Genomic DNA, 16819 nt, shown 5'->3' on the forward strand with positions numbered 1-16819 from the left:
TTGCAATGGAAATTTAATACTGATATGAGATGTGCAACTCCATTTTGTATTTTATTTTTTTTTTTGTAGAAGGGAAGTACCGGCTCTCCGGCATAGTGCAGCATTGTTCGGTTACTGCAGCTGGGCTTTTCTTTTGTCTCAATTCTCTGTTAGTGCGTAGCGTGCTTGCCTTTTGTGATCCTGAACTTAACTGGCTATGCAGAGACGTGTTTGAAAGTTTTATACTATGCTGTACTTTCAGCTGTGGTGGTGAAACTGTCTTGGAACAGAGGGGAATTTTAATGATGCCCTCCTTGGCTGCTGCCCTATACCGCAGCGTGTGAAACGCTCTGCCGTGCTGTTGGTGCTTTTAAGTAGGAAGAAACTTCTTTCAAGAGGTTAAGACGACAACTGGAAAAGGATTAATCTGAGCAATGTAGGCTCCTTTAATACCGGATAAGGATCTTGCTAAATGTAACAGCTGTCAGGGATTCATTCCTACCTGTGCAAACGAATGTGCCACTGCTGTAGACATTTGCTAAACTTTGCCTACCCGTGCTCGTGCTGCGTTCCTGGTGGATGTGGCGTTTATGTCGTCTCTGTTGAAGGAGTAGGGAGGCTTATTGGTGGGACACCTAAAGGGCAAGCTGTGGGGAGCTGCTGATGGAGGTAAATAGCCTGTTGGTGTAAGGGTACATGAGTAATGAATACAAACCACAGGAAAGCAGCTGGGGGGGGGGAAGATGTTCTGTGGGTACTTGAACTGAACATGTTGAAATGTGGAATGGAGTAATTAGGGTGTATTGTGACCCTACATCCTCCTCCTGACAAGGGGAAGAAAGTAATGTTTGTAAGTTCTTCTATTGCTATGCACCAGGATCAAAAAAAATGATAGCAAAAGACTTACAGAGTATAACTGGTCATTTTCCTTCCACAATACCTCTGCCATCAAGCTGTTCACCCGTTTGATTGATGAAGTTATGTTCTTGGTTGTCAGCAGTCTGCCGTGATCCACATAGTTTAACTGCAAAAATCTTTTGACACTTTACTTTTTCTAAAAAGTTGGGTTTTTTTTTTTTTAATTCTCTGTACAGCACATTCTTGATAAATTCTTTATCATTAAAACTAATTTGGAAAAGTTTTGCATTCTGTTATCAAGGCTCAGAGTCTCTTTTGCCGGAAGTGTGGAAGCAGCCGGTTTAGAAGTTCAGTTGCACTACTGGAGATTAAATATAAAATGCCAAAGAAACATTTTGAATTTGAAACAGAACTAGCAGTAATTGAAGTGGCCATTCCAGGTCCTTGTTAGTGCTTCAGTCTGATTCTCCAGGAATAAGTAGTCAAGATTCTTTCTTTTTTCTTTACTATACAAGTGTAAGTTCCTTCATTAATTGCGTTTGCAATGATGCTCATGTGATCTTCATTTAAGGATAAGTAACCTGGATATGAGTATTCCAGAAGCTCCTTATCTTTATACCAGCTGTCATTAAAAAAAAAAAAAAAAAATTAAACTGTAAAATGTCTAGTACAATGCAATATGTGTTAGTGGTTGTTCTTTCTCCTAGTAAGTTTTGCTGAGCGAGCATACAGCACAGACGGGACTTAACCTTGGTCCGTTACAGTTTTATGGCACATTTTGGGCAGACGATGGCAGTTACACCAGGACAATTCTTTTTATTATTTTGAGGAGCTTGATGGGAATTTGGGTTCTCATCCTAAAGTAGCTCATGGACCTGGGCTTATTTCTCTCCATTTTGGATATGTCCAGAAATAATATGCTTGTACATTAGTAAGCACTAACAAACTGTTAATTGAAAGGGGAAATTTAAGACTAGTTTTTTGCAGAATACGGGCCAGGGGATTTTGATTTGAGGGTAGGTGTTATCTTTTTGCTACATAGATGTGAACTGGAATTTATCCTTTTTCAACTCAGCTTGCTCATTCCCAATAGTTCTGCTTTCAGACCAAATGCTTTGCAAAGTTACAAATAGTATTTGCACACTCCCTTCTCACTGTTAGCCACCCCTCTTTCTACTCTGGGTGCCAAATGAGACAGTGATGTGCTCGAGAAGATAAAGCGCGTTCTTATTTACGCTGTTTTGTCATCCTTCCTCATCCTTTTTGGTTAGGTAAGCTCTCAAGTCTCCTAAAGGATGGGATTAAATGAGAGAGCACTTACTAAACTTTGCCTTTTTTATGAATTATCTTCTGTCCACAGCGGAAGGTGACATTCCTGCCTTCAGAAACAGTCTTGGTTTTTGTCCTTGGCGGAGGCAGAGTAGGGGGGACCGTTGGAAATGGGAATTCTATCCCCCCGAGGTGAGAGAAAGAAACAGCAAAAGTTAGTCTATCTCACGATCAAGCTTTAGTCATGCCAAAACATTTTCACAGAATTATGTTAGCACCTAAGGAACCTTAAAAGTATTAATTTCAAAATGCCTCCTACTGAGCAATTCTTAAGACACGTAACATTATGCAAAGATAACAATTTTGTTGCATGTGAACTGACAGAGGTGGATAAAATCCACTTGCCTGTTGCATATATATGGAAAAGCGTATGTTCGATATATGACCAGTCCACCAGAATATATGGGCTTATAATTAATCTGGTGTAAAAAAAATACCTAAGAGGAACTAGTTATACGGTACGCCGCCTTAGGGTCAGTAGGTATTCATCTGAAGCTTAATGCCACAGCTGCAGAAACTGTCCTGATCCTGCATTAGTCCCTTTTCTGGACTCGTAAGACTGAGAGACTAGATACGGTGATTAACATACTTCATCTCCTTTTCTGCAGAGCAGCTCAAGTCCAGCTGTGCTTGAGATGTCATTTGTCTTGTTTACGTCTCATCGCTGCATCAGGAACTGTACTGCATCCCTCATCTCTGAATTTAACACTTCAGCATCTCCCCTCCTCAGCTGGGTCCGAAAGGGAAGCAGGCTGAGGCGCACGGAGTAGCTGTGTTTTCAGAAACTGCCTCTCATGGGTTCAGTTAAACTAGAGAAGAGTGGGACAGTTTAACGTTCTAGTCCACAAATGTTTAAACATAAAAGCTGATTCCTATTTCCAAGCCTTGGTCTTGGCTCAAATGTTTGAGTGGGCGTCTCTGCTGTGCTTCTCATCAGAGCTGGACAGGGTGAGTCGTTTGCACCCACTGTGTGGACCTCCAGCACGGAATTAAGATCCTGCGCATTCCCTCTGGCAGACACTGCTCAGCCGTTACCTCCTCCCTCCGTGCAAACCCCACCAAGAACGGCAGAAGAAAAGTCAGATACCGTAGCAGAAGTCACAGGTGGATGGACAGTGCTTTTTCATCAGCTTCCTGCGCTTCTCACAGAAACCCTTCTGTGCCCACGATGGGCACATAAATAATCTGTCTTTGCACCCTGAAACAGAAGGTGACAAGGCATTGGAGGGATTGGGGTAGGCTGTTCCTTCTGAGAAACCAACCGACATTTCACCTCCATCAGATTGTTCAATGGAAATGATAGAAGTGGGACAGGAAAGAATCTAAACCAGGAGTACAATAAATAGGGCAGTGGGCTGGATACGGAGCTGCTTCCCTGCAGCAGCAGCAGTGATTTGAGAGCGCTGCTCTTTCCCAGTCCTGCACTAGGGAATGGTTGAAGTGTCAGAGCTTGAGAGAATCTTCCCACAGCCTGTTTGATCTACAGAGAGTTTTGTCACTTTGTATTAATACCTCTGAGTCCAGCCAAAGAGAAACCAACAGCTGTTTGCCCTCCGCCTTCCTGTGCACGTGAGCTTCCTGCTGCGCACCTGATGTATAAGTGCAAGTCAGGGCTCTCCATGGCTAAAATTGGCCTTTTATTCTTGTATGCACAAATAGAAAAGGCCCTGAGCCAGTTGCCAGGCTGGGGCACACTGAGCTGGGCCTGTGGGAAGGCACACGGTGCCCCTGTCCCTGCCGGGGCAGCTCAGAGCAGCATTGCGAGCGGACTCACCCCTCTGAAAGCTTCTCCCACATCTGCCATCGCTTAAAAAGGAGTAAAATCCCTGCTGGCTTACAGCCTAGTCCTGCCAACTGATGAGATCAAACACCATGAAGCTCCGCGGGATCCAGCTGACGCTTCAGGCAGATCTTTGCACGGTGCTGCCTTCCTTACCGTAAAGCCTGTGAATTCCCCAGACTTCGTCTTGAGAGATGGTCTTTTTCCCAGTCAAAGTGGCGTTGATGTGCATGAGGGCATTGGGGTTCAGGGAGTGCATGAGTCCCAAGGCATGGCCTATTTCATGAGCTGCTACGTGGACCAGATCCGTAAGCCAGACGCCTGGAAGAGAAACGGAAAACCAGCTGGCATTGTGCGGTAAAGTACATTAGCTAATCCTGGTTTAAAACCAGACGAAATATTTTAGCGCTGGGACAGCATGGTCTTATCAAAGGTTGCCCCGGCTTCGCCTGCTCCATAGCTGCTGGGGTGCAAATAGACGAGCCAATTATTTCCACGTGCTTGTAGTTTCAAACAGCAGCACACGGAGCAAGCGATGCCACACCACAGGAAGGCTGCCCTGAAAGAGCACTGCTGGAAATGAAGGCAAGTGTCCTGCGTAACGCTTTCTTCCTCTTGTCAGCCTTCTGCTCACTTTGTTCCCAGAGCCCTGAGCTGTAACTGGGAAGTGGCTGTTTGGGAAGGAGATTGCTACTGGAATGTTCCAGTCTGAAAGAGCCAACAGACCTCTGCATCCCCCACAGCCTAGAGCTCAAGTTCCTCAGCAGCACCTCGAAGCCTGCTTCCAGCAGAGATGGAGTTTAACTGAAGGGTAACTCACAAGAGGTGTTTTATTTACTGACCCTTATCTTGACACCTTGCGCAATTACAGGCCACGAGGATCTCACACGATTCCTGTGTTAAATGCAGCTGCTTATGGGAAGGAAGCACCTGAGAGGGGCAGCTTGGAGACGTGCTTGGGTTACCAGTACATGAAATAGGGACCCCTAGGGGGTGGAGTGTTTTGGGGGTTTTCTTAAAGACGTCTGCTAAATCTCTCTGGTATGACTCAGAAGAAAAATGGTTTCGTTCTACTTTGTTCCCATCCTTCTTTATGCCAATAAAGGCGACTAATTCAGCGTTGGAAAGAGCAGCAGCCACTGTGGACAAGCAGGAATCGGCTCAGCCTCGCACCGGCTTTCCGAAGGCAGAAGTGATCCGTACAACTCGGTCACCTCCGCACAACAGTAGCAAACCAACCGCACCAGCAGCTCCGTATACAAGACTGGAGTTACGCTGCCACAATAGAGAGCCAGTGGCAGAACCGGCACTCGGGACTGTGGCTTATTCCATAACTTTTACAAAACTTCACTAAGAATCAAGTTTTGCAAGTGTCTATGCTTGTTTCAACGGCTGCTTGCAGGAAAATACAGGCTGGGAAAATACACTGTTCCCGGATAACTCCGTAACTTCAAGGCACAGGTTTGTTACCAAACTCTCTGATTTCTGTTATCCCAGACAAATGCTGCCGCTTGATATAATTAGCAGACTTCAGTAGTTTGATGGAGAAGGGCATCCTTTCAAAGCTGAGTATTTTACAAAACGCCATCTGACCAGTTCTTTTCTTAACGTGTGTTGACATTCTTGCTTTAAAAACCATCTCTCCTGGGTCTCTGCCCCTAGATCTCATCTGTGCTGTGCTTTGGAAAGCAAGGGTAGGAGAAGTCCCTCTGTGTCACCTCAAATCCCATCTCCTCTTTATTTGGTGAGAAGCAGAATATCTTACTTCCAGGAAAAGTACTGAGTAGGTCATGTAACGTGAACTGAATTTGCTAGTTAGTCAGGGACCATCTGCTGTTAATTTAAAGTTAGTTTTGATATTGCTTATATAAAAAAAAATAAAAATCAAGAAGAAAACGCCAAGCTGTAAGTAACACTGACATTTTTAGGTGCCCACAAACCCAAAAATTACTACAGACGCAGGAAAACTAAAATCCGTGCTGTTTACTTCCATTTTACTTCCCTATTACTTCCATCACGTGGAAGTAATACAACATGGCCCTTCCCAGATGCACCTACCCGGGCAGAAGCCAGCTGGAATTACGGAGTATAAAGCTGAACTATTACATCCACTGAATGATTCAGAAAGAAACAGCACTGCCACGTGACACGGTCCCTTATAGCCATTCAGTCACACGACAGCCACACCAATCGCCAAAACCAGCGACGATCGCACCCGTTTGTTGTCTCTTTCCCAGACCAGGTAAATCCCTGAACAAGAATGAAAACTCTAAATCCTACAGGCATAAATTAGGTGCTCCCCGAGACGCGTGTTACCTTTTTTCCAGCTAAACCGGGTGTTCCCCAAGATCCAATACTCATGGTCATCAAAGTGGATTTCCCCGTTGGGTGGGAAGAAAGCGTGGGCAAGCTCCCCCGTGGTTCCATCGAAGCAGTGGTGAATGAGGGACTCCAGGCAGTCCGTGTGGTTGATAGAGTAGAAGCCTGTGGAGAAAGCAGCAGATGTAGTGTCTCCAGCAGGGGAAGCCCAGCCAGGACACAGACAGCTGTCAACTTGTGGTTTACTACTAAAATCTCTGATGGTCTCCCACATGTTTTCCAGCCTACAGAGCCACAAAAGAAAAAAAAAATTAAAAAAATAAATGCAAAGCAATTGTCAGGACTGATGGCTGCGTGACACAAACTGCTCAGCCCTGTGGTGACCCTGGATTTAGAGCTGTTTCCAGAGGGCAGAAATGAGTCTATACTCATTTTCAGAAAGGAACGCTGAGCTCTTTTTGCAACATCACATGGAAATATGTATTATTATTTTTCTGGAGAGAAGTTGGACAGTGAGATGATAACCCCAGGATGTAAACGTCCCATTTTAAATGTAAATAAACACATAGCCTTGGTGACATAGCTGCTTGCTATCTGTTTGCTAGCATGATGACAGTGTCACAGAGCGCCCTGCATCCACCCTGGGCCACTTGGAGCAGGACAGGCCCCTGGGACAGCAGATCATGCGCTTCTGAGTAGCATCATGCAATGTGAGAGTGAAGAGCATGTTGCAAAACAATGGTAAATCTGCCGGTTACCTCAACATTGCTGCCATCTGCACAGGAAATAACTATTTCACACAGACCATAAATCCCAGGAAGAATGTACATCTGGGGTTAAGACCAAGCAGATAATGCTGCAGCACTAAGATTTTCCTAGGCCTGAGAAACTTGGGAAATAAATACTGTGTCGCAATGCAGGGCCAGAAGGATGGGGAGGAGAGAGAGGGCAGAGAAAAGATGGTGCTTCAACATGATCAACAAAAGGGAGCCTAAAACGATGAAAAGCTGGAATCCATCACCTGCCCTTTGGCTTTGTGTGACCTCCGAGATGTCATTTCACCTTTCAGTGTTCAGTTTTCCCATCTGTGGAACAGAGATCATCCTGTCCCAGTGGCTTTTTTTTTAACCAGAGGGTTACTTTTTGTCAAATACCTAAAGCTTCCTGACTGAAAGATTCATAGAAAGCCGTCATTAGGATAGAGCATTTTCTTAGCGTAACAAAAAAGTAGTTTCTCTACCTGACTACAGGCAGGCGATGCCCCAGCCCTTACCCAGGAGGTTCTGCTGAGTGCACACAGCAAAGGAGGACTATCCCCTGCCTCCAAACACCGAAACAAGTCCCTCGTGGAGTCACCATACACAACAGTGTCCCGTCAGCGCAGGAGCCCAGGCACTCTTACCGATTTTCAGGTCACTAGCCACGTGGCGTGGCACTTCTCTGAAGCTGAACGGTGACACTTCACTCCACATTCGGAACGCAGCCGCTAGCCCCTTGCGCGTGTCCCTGGCGTTTATGAGGTTTCTTGGGAAGGACAGGATTCTGTGGGGACACAGAACAACTTCAGGAAAATGCTCTTCCCTTCTCGAACGTCAGCTGAAGGCTCTCAGGGCTGCATCAGGCAATCAGGCATTTCTAGTCACTCCAGCAGGTTCAGAACAGGAGTGGCTTCAACTGGATATTAAGAGCATTTAATAAAACCCCCACGGGGACTAATATATTGCTGATACTCTTCACAATCACATGTTCCAGACTACAGCTTTTGTCCCTCCTCAAGCACATCATTTTCGACAAGGTTCTCTTGGAAAACTATTTTTATCCTCAAATCTCCCATCTGTTGTGCAGTGTTGCTAGAAGAGGAAACACCTGCGTTTCAGCAGCAGGTAACTCCTATACGTAAAACACTTAGGCTACAACGTATGTGCACACGCTGAATTAGAATCATGTCAGGCATGACTTTTTGAAAGAGAGTTCCAAAGAATATCAAAGGTTTGACAGTCAACCAAGTTCTTTCCTTTGAAAAAATCTCATCACTTGGGAGAAAGACGTGAGAGAGGTTTTTTTGCTTAGGCCTCAGGTATAGACACAGCTGAACAGTAAGAAAACTACTGGTGCAGGATGGCAGAACCCCTGTTTGTACCATGGAAACATATAGATGGCCCCTAGAAACTTACCTTGTCCCAAAAGAAGGTCTGCATTCAGGAAATTGCCTGAAGTGTAGCAATTGGGAAAAGTTGTGTATATTCTGCTATCCCTTCTGGTTGTTTTTTAGCTATGCTGTTTATGTTCTCCCTCCGTCCCAGCACATCCTAAAGGGAGCAGAAGGTTTTGTATCAAGCCAGGCTGTTAACGAGGGTAAACCTGGACAATTAAGACTATCAGGAGGCTTAGTCTGTTGGGGATGAGCGTAAAGGGAGAGATGCTCTCTGCTCAGTGTGGAGGAGTCAGGTTCACGCTACCCACTCATTCTTTGTCTTACAGGCAGGACTAACCCCCGCCGTCCACCAGAAAGCCAAGACGTACTGATCGGCACTGCGGCATCGCCCACTGACCACCACCACCGCGCATCGAGCAAGTAAGGCCAGTGACAGGATGAGACTTCTGTGTAAATGACGGCGTGTCAGCTACCTAGAGCATCGCGGTAACCGCAGCATCAGGCACACCTTGCAAATTATCTGCCCGGCCTGCATTTGGTGACCTTGAGAAACTCCTCCTCCTGCTTGTAGGGAGAAGAAAGGGGTTAGGGGAGAGCTCTCAGCCAGATGCCACCGCTGCCATCCTTCTGCCACCCCACAGGCCCTCCTCACTCCTCACCTCGGGCAAATGCACTCAAACCACAGCTCAAAATGCTTTCCTTGGGTGACAGAACACTCTCCCAGCCCTTACAGTCACAGCTGGGGCAGCTCTCCAGGGCTACGGTGTGGGAGGCACCCTCACAGCTCCACAGCAGTGCCCTCAGCCCAAGGCCCAAAGCAATCTGCCCCGTGCATTGCTGCTGCCACTTCTACGGGCTTCCAGAAACCCGGTGTCCTCTGCCACTCAAGCCGCTGCGGTTTAACAGCGAGTGCCGCTCTCTTGAGAGGTCAGGTCTGGGGCTTGCTCGGAACTTTCAAGTCAGGAATGGCTGGACTTAGCGGCCACATGAAAAGGACCTTTGTTATCACCCAAGACATTGAAAGAAAAAAACTGGTTTGGCTGCTGCATCCCCAGGAGGGTGCAGACCCCAGCCAGGAGTGGACAACAGCCCCTTCTGCAGCCAAACCTCCAGGACTCCTGCTAGTCTGAGGTTTCCTGCCACAGTCTGATCTACCCAGCTGTGCTCAGCTTACAGAACCGTTTCCAAGGGGATTCCCTGAACCTCGTTCTGTCTGAACTCCTGTTAGCTCGCCTGAAAAACGTTCAGCAACGCCATTAATATTTCCCCAGAGAGAAAAAACACCTTTTCAGGATGCCACCAGCACAACCCATCGTGCTGGGCAGTTTCAGGGGCTGTTCAGCCACCAGTAAAGCAAGGAAGTGAGGTGCCCCAAGGCTGAACAGCGAACGGGACCGTCACTGCCTTATGCCAGCCACAGCGGTACAGCCAGACGGCACTGAGGAACAGTTCAGTATCAAAATCCATAGGAGCCCCATCAGCTTTGGCTCCGAACAGCCCACTTGATGGAAGTAGCACCAGCACTGCACATTTACATAGCTCCATCGTATCCCAACCAGACCAGTACCAGGATGGTACTGCTGGAATGATTCCCAGCAGTGGCAAACCCAGCTGGAAATGGGTAATCTGGACAGCCACTTGGCCTTGGCAGAAATGTCTGAAAATATCAGGGTTCATATTCGCTCACCCTACAATTACCAAGGGCTTTTTATTGTTTATTTGTTAGTAACCTAAGAGTTGGCATCCTTTCCTGAAAACACCAGTGGAAAAGAGATTCCTAAAACCACTCAGCACTAACAGGGCTCTGTCCTGAAATCACAGAACCTTTCAACAGCAGCTGCCCTCAGCGATAATTCAGGTTCATACAGAAATCTTAAAATTACCAGCGTGACAGAGTCAGTATTCAATTCTCTACCTTCTGAGAGAAGTCCCTAGTTTTGGAAAGCCTACCCCTCTCTGAAGCCTGAATCCGCCCCTGAACAGTTAGTTTCACTGTAAGCAGCCTCAGCACGCAGCCGTATGTGCGCAGCTTCTAGCGCAGTGACGATGCTTCACACAATCCACAGCTGGCAAGAGGTGTAGCATTTGGAGAAATACTTCCTACTTCAGAGTGGCTTTAGCAGCGGCCCATTCACTAGCAAATGGATTAGCAATATTCATCGGGTTAATATCTATACCCATGGCAGGAAAAACTCAGACCCCAGTGACACTTAGAAAATGCTCTTAGGGCTAACGCCGAGTCCGTACTTGTAAGTCAAGTTGAAGTGGTCCCATTTCAAGTGCCCTGGTGTGATCGTGTATCGTTTTCTCCGTGCTGGAGGCTGAGGTGGGAAAGCTGGACTGTGCAAAGCAGACACTCTCACTCCACGAAGACCGGGCGATGTGGCATCTTCCTTAAAAGACAAAACAGGAGGTTGAAAGAGGTGGGAGAGTTTGCAGGACTGAACAGCGTAAAAGAAAAACTACCATTTTGTGGGGCATGTGGAGGCTGGGGAGCACAACTGCTCCTCCTTTACGGGTGTCCAGGAGACAAGACTAGTGCATCAGCTGGCCAGTGCTTTGCAAAACATCCCTGTTCCCAGTGGGCTGAATGAAACCAAGCCAGCAAAAGAGGAGATACGTGGCAAGGGGTTCTCGGGGCATGTCTTAGATCAGACACACAAGGAAAGGAAGGGAGCAGCACCCCTCGACACCAGATCACAGAGGACCAGTGCTGTAGGCTCCCTTGCGCTGCTGCGTAACTCCAGAATAGGGCACTGCAGCCACTCCGCTCTTCTCCTGGAGTGCGGCACAGATGGAGCAGGAATGAGGCCTCGGTCGGTTTCTGGCTACAGCAAGTGCTGCAGCTCTTCCTGGAAAGTTTTCATTTCCTTTCCACTTTTGCTATTGCTCTCCAGCCTCGCCACAGAAGAAATTAAATACTGGACAAATGAGTAGAACAGGCAACCCTTTGTGCAGAGAGCTCTTTATAAAGCTGCATTGTGGACCTGAAATGCCTTCAAAGTAAATAAGAGCCCTGGAAACCCTGGAGTACGCTCCAGTACATCGTACAGTAAAAGACATCAAATTTCGTGACACGTCTAACTCAAACTATAAAAGCCTTTTAGTCCTGAGTAGTGGAGGTAAAAGAAGGGGACCTGACACAGTTCTCTGGAAGTGTACCTGCCCTGCCTCCCAGGACTAAGACACTGAGTATCTCTGGGTCGTCATTGCTCCAGGGCAACAAAACACTTACTAAGCGATGTATACAGTGACAATGTCAGAAAAGCTGCACAGTAGGGGTTTGCTCAGCCTCACAGCACGCTCTACAGAAAGCAAGAGCTCTCTTCATTTTTACCCATGAAAGAGCTGAGGCTCTGAGAGTCAAAACGGCATATCCCTGCTCTCACAGCAAGCCCAGGGCAAGGCAAGAAGCCCCAAGCTACAGCTGCCAGATACTGCCCAAATCACCAGCACCTCTCGGTGACTCCAGCTTGTCACGGCTGGTAACATCCAAGGGGCTCTATTCTAACGGGACACCGGTCTCCCTTGCTCATGCCTGCGAGCCACACTAGCTTCTATCTTGTTCTCATCTCAGGATCTTTCCTTCCTAGCAGGACAGTCATTTAGGCTTTTTCCAGCTCAGCTGCGGGTCTGGCTCCCAACTTGAAACCAGCAGTCTTTGAATGCAAGGAATGCAAGGGCCATAGAGCATCGCCTATGAGACAGAGAGATGTTAACTACTTAGTACCTTGCCTTCTAAGCAGCGAGCTTTTGGCAGAGTATTTGAGTGCATTTCTGGGAGCCTTCAGATGCCAATTTGCTCTTGAAAGAACACACAGGATCACCTTTCCCTTCTAATCTCTGTCAGTTTGTTTGCTGCATTAAGGGATCTGGCTGAGGAACCCATACTTTTTGGCTCGTTCTGCTCAAGGCTTAGCCCCTTCTTCACCGAGGCACTGTGATGCGAGTACACTGGCTGTTTTCCCTCTCCTTCACCCCCAGTGGCTTTTACCTCTGATTTTACTCTGAGAATGCCATCTTCCCTCGATACAAAAGGAAAATTTTGCATCCTCTCAGCACCACAGATGAGGTGGAGGATCAGCTAGCCTGTCTATCAGTGATCTGTTGGAGCTCTAAGAGAAGCCTGGAGCAGATTAGCTCATAAATTACAGGATAATAAGATCCTTTCTTTCTTGCAATTCTTTCAAGAAGAATTAGGCAAATCCTTTCTGCCTTTGTTGTTTACTCTACGAACCCTTGCCGGTATTGGGGCTGATTACACATTCTTTCTGGCATCAGTCAGAAATAGCCCAGGATTGCTAGCACCGTGAATTCTCAGTTAGTTTACGGGCTCCAACTCAGGAGACCTGATAACTTCTGATGGGATGTGGTAAGGTATTAACACTCTTCAGTAGCTGTCTGTCTTTGTGACAGCTGCTCCTGCTCTTTAGCAAAGCCAGCAGAGCAGGTGGTGTGTTTGCTTTCCAGCCTCTATAATTCACAGCCCAGCTGGTGCCATTTCCAGCTGATGATAACACACCGAGCTGGAAGCTGCATAGGCTGAGTATCAGCCACTGCCCATTCTGTCCCCTCTGCCACTGGGCTACTAAATTACACCAGCACAGGGTGAAATCCTAAGGCTCTTAAAGCCCCCTGGGTATGAACAGAGGAAAATTAGATAGTCAGAAACAGCCTGCTGGCTTCTCCTTCTGCAAGGAAAACCCCTGCAGCCCCAAGGGATTAAAATTACTGTCCTTCCTACAGCCATTGAGCTTAAAAGTCTAAGGCTTAAGTGCAAGGGGGTGGGGGGAAGAGGTGTCCTTAGTGAGTTTATCCTTAAAATGCAGAACAAAGCAAGGGTGACTCAGGCCCAGCAACAATCACTGCAACCTGTATCTGACCCAGCCACTAGCTCAAGAAAGGTGCAGAAGGCTGAGTTCTCTTGCTCAAACATTCTGCTCAGTCTCTGTTCTACTCTAGTCTTTGTTCTACCTACTACTGGTGCAACAGGATGCTTTTAATTAAGAATGTGTTGCAAAATGAATTGGGGATGGGTGGGGTACCACACATACGCTATAGCTCATATGGAGGATTCTGACAGAAATGGGATGACCTAGCTAAAAACTTCACGGTATAATCTGGATCAAAGGTTCTGTCTGGAGGCCAAAGAACCAAGACTATGGGAATACTCAGAACTGGAGGAGCAGCCAGCCACCCCCAGGAGGAAACCCATCTGACTGTGGTTGAGGGCTCAAATATTCAAAAAATTTCAATGCGCTCTCTCTCAACTACTGCAATAGGCACCAACATATATAAAGGCAGACACTGGCCAACATCCCTGCTCGACGTTATTCACTCTCTGCAGTTGGACCTCCATTAATTTACTCCACTGAGTTGTAGCGAGCACAGTTCGTTCCCCTCTCTCGCAGCCCCCCTCTCCTAAGCTAAACAGTAACATTACTCTGTGACTTAGTACCAATTACCAAGAGCCCTGAGCATGTGATGCAAACAAGGGGGGGTATTGCCAGAATCTTCATAAACACAAACAGCAGGAGAGGATGCAAGCGCTTGGAGAAGATTGTTTTGGGGTTTTTTATAAAATTAAAAACTAAAATTAAGCCAAAAGCAAAAATTAAAACCAGCTACTGAGTGCCAGAGCCTTGCTACAGTTCCCCTTGAACATCAGTCTGTCCCAGTGTATCTTGCTAATGGATGGACCTTGAGAGTTAATTATCACCTAATAGTTTCTGTAGGTCCAGTGTTAACTCCCAGGTTAGATCTTACACTGTGAGCCCTGCCTCTGGAGTTCCTAGGAAAGCTCAGCTGCTACAGAGATCAGAATACATGCATGCCACATCACACTAGGCTGGGAAAGCAGAGGTACTCGGCATAGCCAAAGCTCTCAGGGAAAACCACCCAAATCTGTGCATTCACTGTTTGGTTGTTTGCAAGCTGCCCACATAACCCTAATGATCTGATTCATCTTGGATGCCTAATTACTTTTTAGAGTCCTTTGCAAAAAGGGACTCAAACAGCCATAAACAGACCTTGTTGCCGTAACTGTTATTTATATATTGTTTAGGTTGCTTCCTGTATGCATCCGTCTTCTAAAAAGAATACACATGCATGTACATTTGATATCCCCACTCCCCTTTCAAGCATTTGTGAATTGGATCCTTTCTCCTACCTGACTTTTCTGAACTGCAGCTCCAGCTGGATCTCCCACAACAGCCAGAAAAGCCACCACAGGGAATATGCATAAAAATCCCACAAGGGTTCTGCAAGCATTGCTCTTTTTCTTGTCAACTGAGAGGCAGCTCTTCCTTCTGTTTGCAGAAAGCTGTTCTATTTGGTCCATGTCGTTCTGTAATACTTTTTAGAGAGAGATGTGGCAGATAACACTAAGACATTCTCTTCACAGAATGCATTGGTAATCCTTTTGCTCACAGTTGCATTTGGAGCGTTTGTGAGTAGCCCTGCCAAAGTTGTGCAGAACCACTAGAGTTTTAAAAAGCTCTAAAAAAAAAAAATAATAATAAAAAAAGTAGACTTTACATTAAGCCTCTTTCCAACGTGCCAGAGATTCTCTGCCAAGTGGTATCATGTTACTGCAGCTGAAAGTTGGGCTGGCGGAGGAAAAGCAGCAAAGTGAAACAAGCTGGGATGGACATGAACTCTTTTCTTTAACTGACTCTATAATCAAGAGGACAAATCTGCAGTTGTCAGCTTTATGTAATGAAAAAAATTGGGGGAGGGGGCAGCAAAAGGAATCCAGAAGCCAGCATCATGCCCTTGGAATGTTTCATGAGGGATGCTTAACGCTAGAAGAGCTGTCGTTTGTCAAGGGCTGTCTTCAGGAGCAGAATGAAAAACGAGATGCTGTGAGAAAGCAGGCAGGCTTCTCGGCTTAGGAAATTCTGGTCAGGGAGTTTACAAACTCAGATAAAAGTAAACAACAACCCCCTCTTCCATGAAACTTGGCAACTGACCAGCGATTTTCTCCTATACTTGGGAGCGACCCAGTAAGGGGTTATCACGCTGAGAAAGACAAGCATGGTTGGAATCACGTGGCTTTTGGGTACCACTGACCTGGAGAAGTGGTCCGTTTGTCTGGAGCTGTTAGGTCCTGCAGACACAAAGGCAATTCAGGACTTTTAAGAAAACTTACTCAGAAATTCTGCAATTTTCAGAAACAGCGGCAATTTTCTGTCTGGTCACTAAGCTACTCGGTGCTCTGGAGGTGGGGTGGCCTTAGCTAAACAGTTCTGACCAGAGGAAAAGGAATGGTGCAATCTCCAAGTTTCACAAGCAAACAGCAGAGAGGGGGTAGTTCTATTGCCAGCCAGTGTAAAACATTCCTAAGGGGGTACCTGAAGCATTTGAAAGGTTTCAGAAAATTCTCGCAATTTTAATCATGAAAAATTTCTTTAATTTTTCTCCCCCTAGGTCACAATCAAGCTTGCAACATTTTATAAGTTTCATGTATTTTCAGACTAGAGCTGGCCCGGAGCTTTTAAACAACTCAGAATAAATATGACCAATGAGTCTGTGTACAATTTCATGAAAATTTTCTTTTTCAATTTTCACCAAGCTCCCCCCTGGAGAAACCCCGTGCTTTCTGCAGAGAGTGGACAAAGTGCAGCAGCTGTTCAGATACCGGGAGAACGACAAAATAAGAAGGAATATGGAAGGAAGTTACGGCTAGAATTACAAAGGAAAGCTGGAACTAGGAGGAAGGGAAAGCAGAAAGCAAAGGACCAGAGCTGTTAACTCCTGTGGACCAAAGCAGCCAACCGCAGCAGTCCGAGACAGTGGCTCATCTCAGCTGTGAGCTGCGAGTTTCTAGGGACTGTTACACCTCTTCCCCCGTAGCACAGCGTGCAGAACGGAACATCCCAGAATGGAACATCCCTGCTTTGTTCTGAGCTCCAGAGTGTAGTGCAAACGCACCTCCATTTGTGACTTAAGCTGCAGGCCACAGCATGAAGGGAGAAACTAGTAACAACGCGCTCCTAAACTTATCAACGTCTCATGTTCCCCGGAATGAGTTTCTGTCAGTCTGTAGATGAGAACACATCTGCAGAAAGACTGATTGAGAAAGGACTCTTGAAGTAAAAACCTGCCTTGGAATGGGGCTTAAAAACTTCAGCCAAGAGCTCTTCTCCAGTAAAGCAGTACTGGCTTGAAAGGAAAAATACAGCTAGCAAACACCATGCTGGAAGAACACTGAGTTTTAGTTGTGGAACTGTGTAACAGCATTAAGTGCATCCGCCTTTCGTATGGCTAGGAAGAGTCAGCGGTGTCTGAAAAAGATTTTAATTTGTGCAGTTATGTATGTCCTGTCCTCTTGCCAAGAGTATCTGAGCACCTTTCAGTCTCTCAGAGCATTTAGTGGCCGATCAGTCTCGCAGGCAGGG

At 46.4% G+C, this 16819-nt stretch overlaps 1 protein-coding gene across 1 annotated transcript; it reads right to left on the reverse strand.

The window, feature by feature from the left end:
* Window positions 1-73: 73 nt before the first annotated feature.
* Window positions 74-15623, reverse strand: MMP23B (matrix metallopeptidase 23B). The gene is made up of 8 exons (XM_037379162.1): window positions 14590-15623; window positions 10668-10813; window positions 7668-7807; window positions 6263-6430; window positions 4103-4267; window positions 3254-3364; window positions 2159-2285; window positions 74-1459 (listed from the first exon to the last, which is right to left on the reverse strand). The coding sequence occupies exons 1-8, from the start codon at window positions 14758-14760 to the stop codon at window positions 1285-1287; spliced, it is 1203 nt and encodes a 400-aa protein (XP_037235059.1). The 5' UTR covers window positions 14761-15623; the 3' UTR covers window positions 74-1284.
* Window positions 15624-16819: the final 1196 nt, after the last annotated feature.

This window comes from Falco rusticolus, chromosome 3 (genome assembly GCF_015220075.1).
Source record: "Falco rusticolus isolate bFalRus1 chromosome 3, bFalRus1.pri, whole genome shotgun sequence".
NCBI lineage: Eukaryota > Metazoa > Chordata > Aves > Falconiformes > Falconidae > Falco > Falco rusticolus.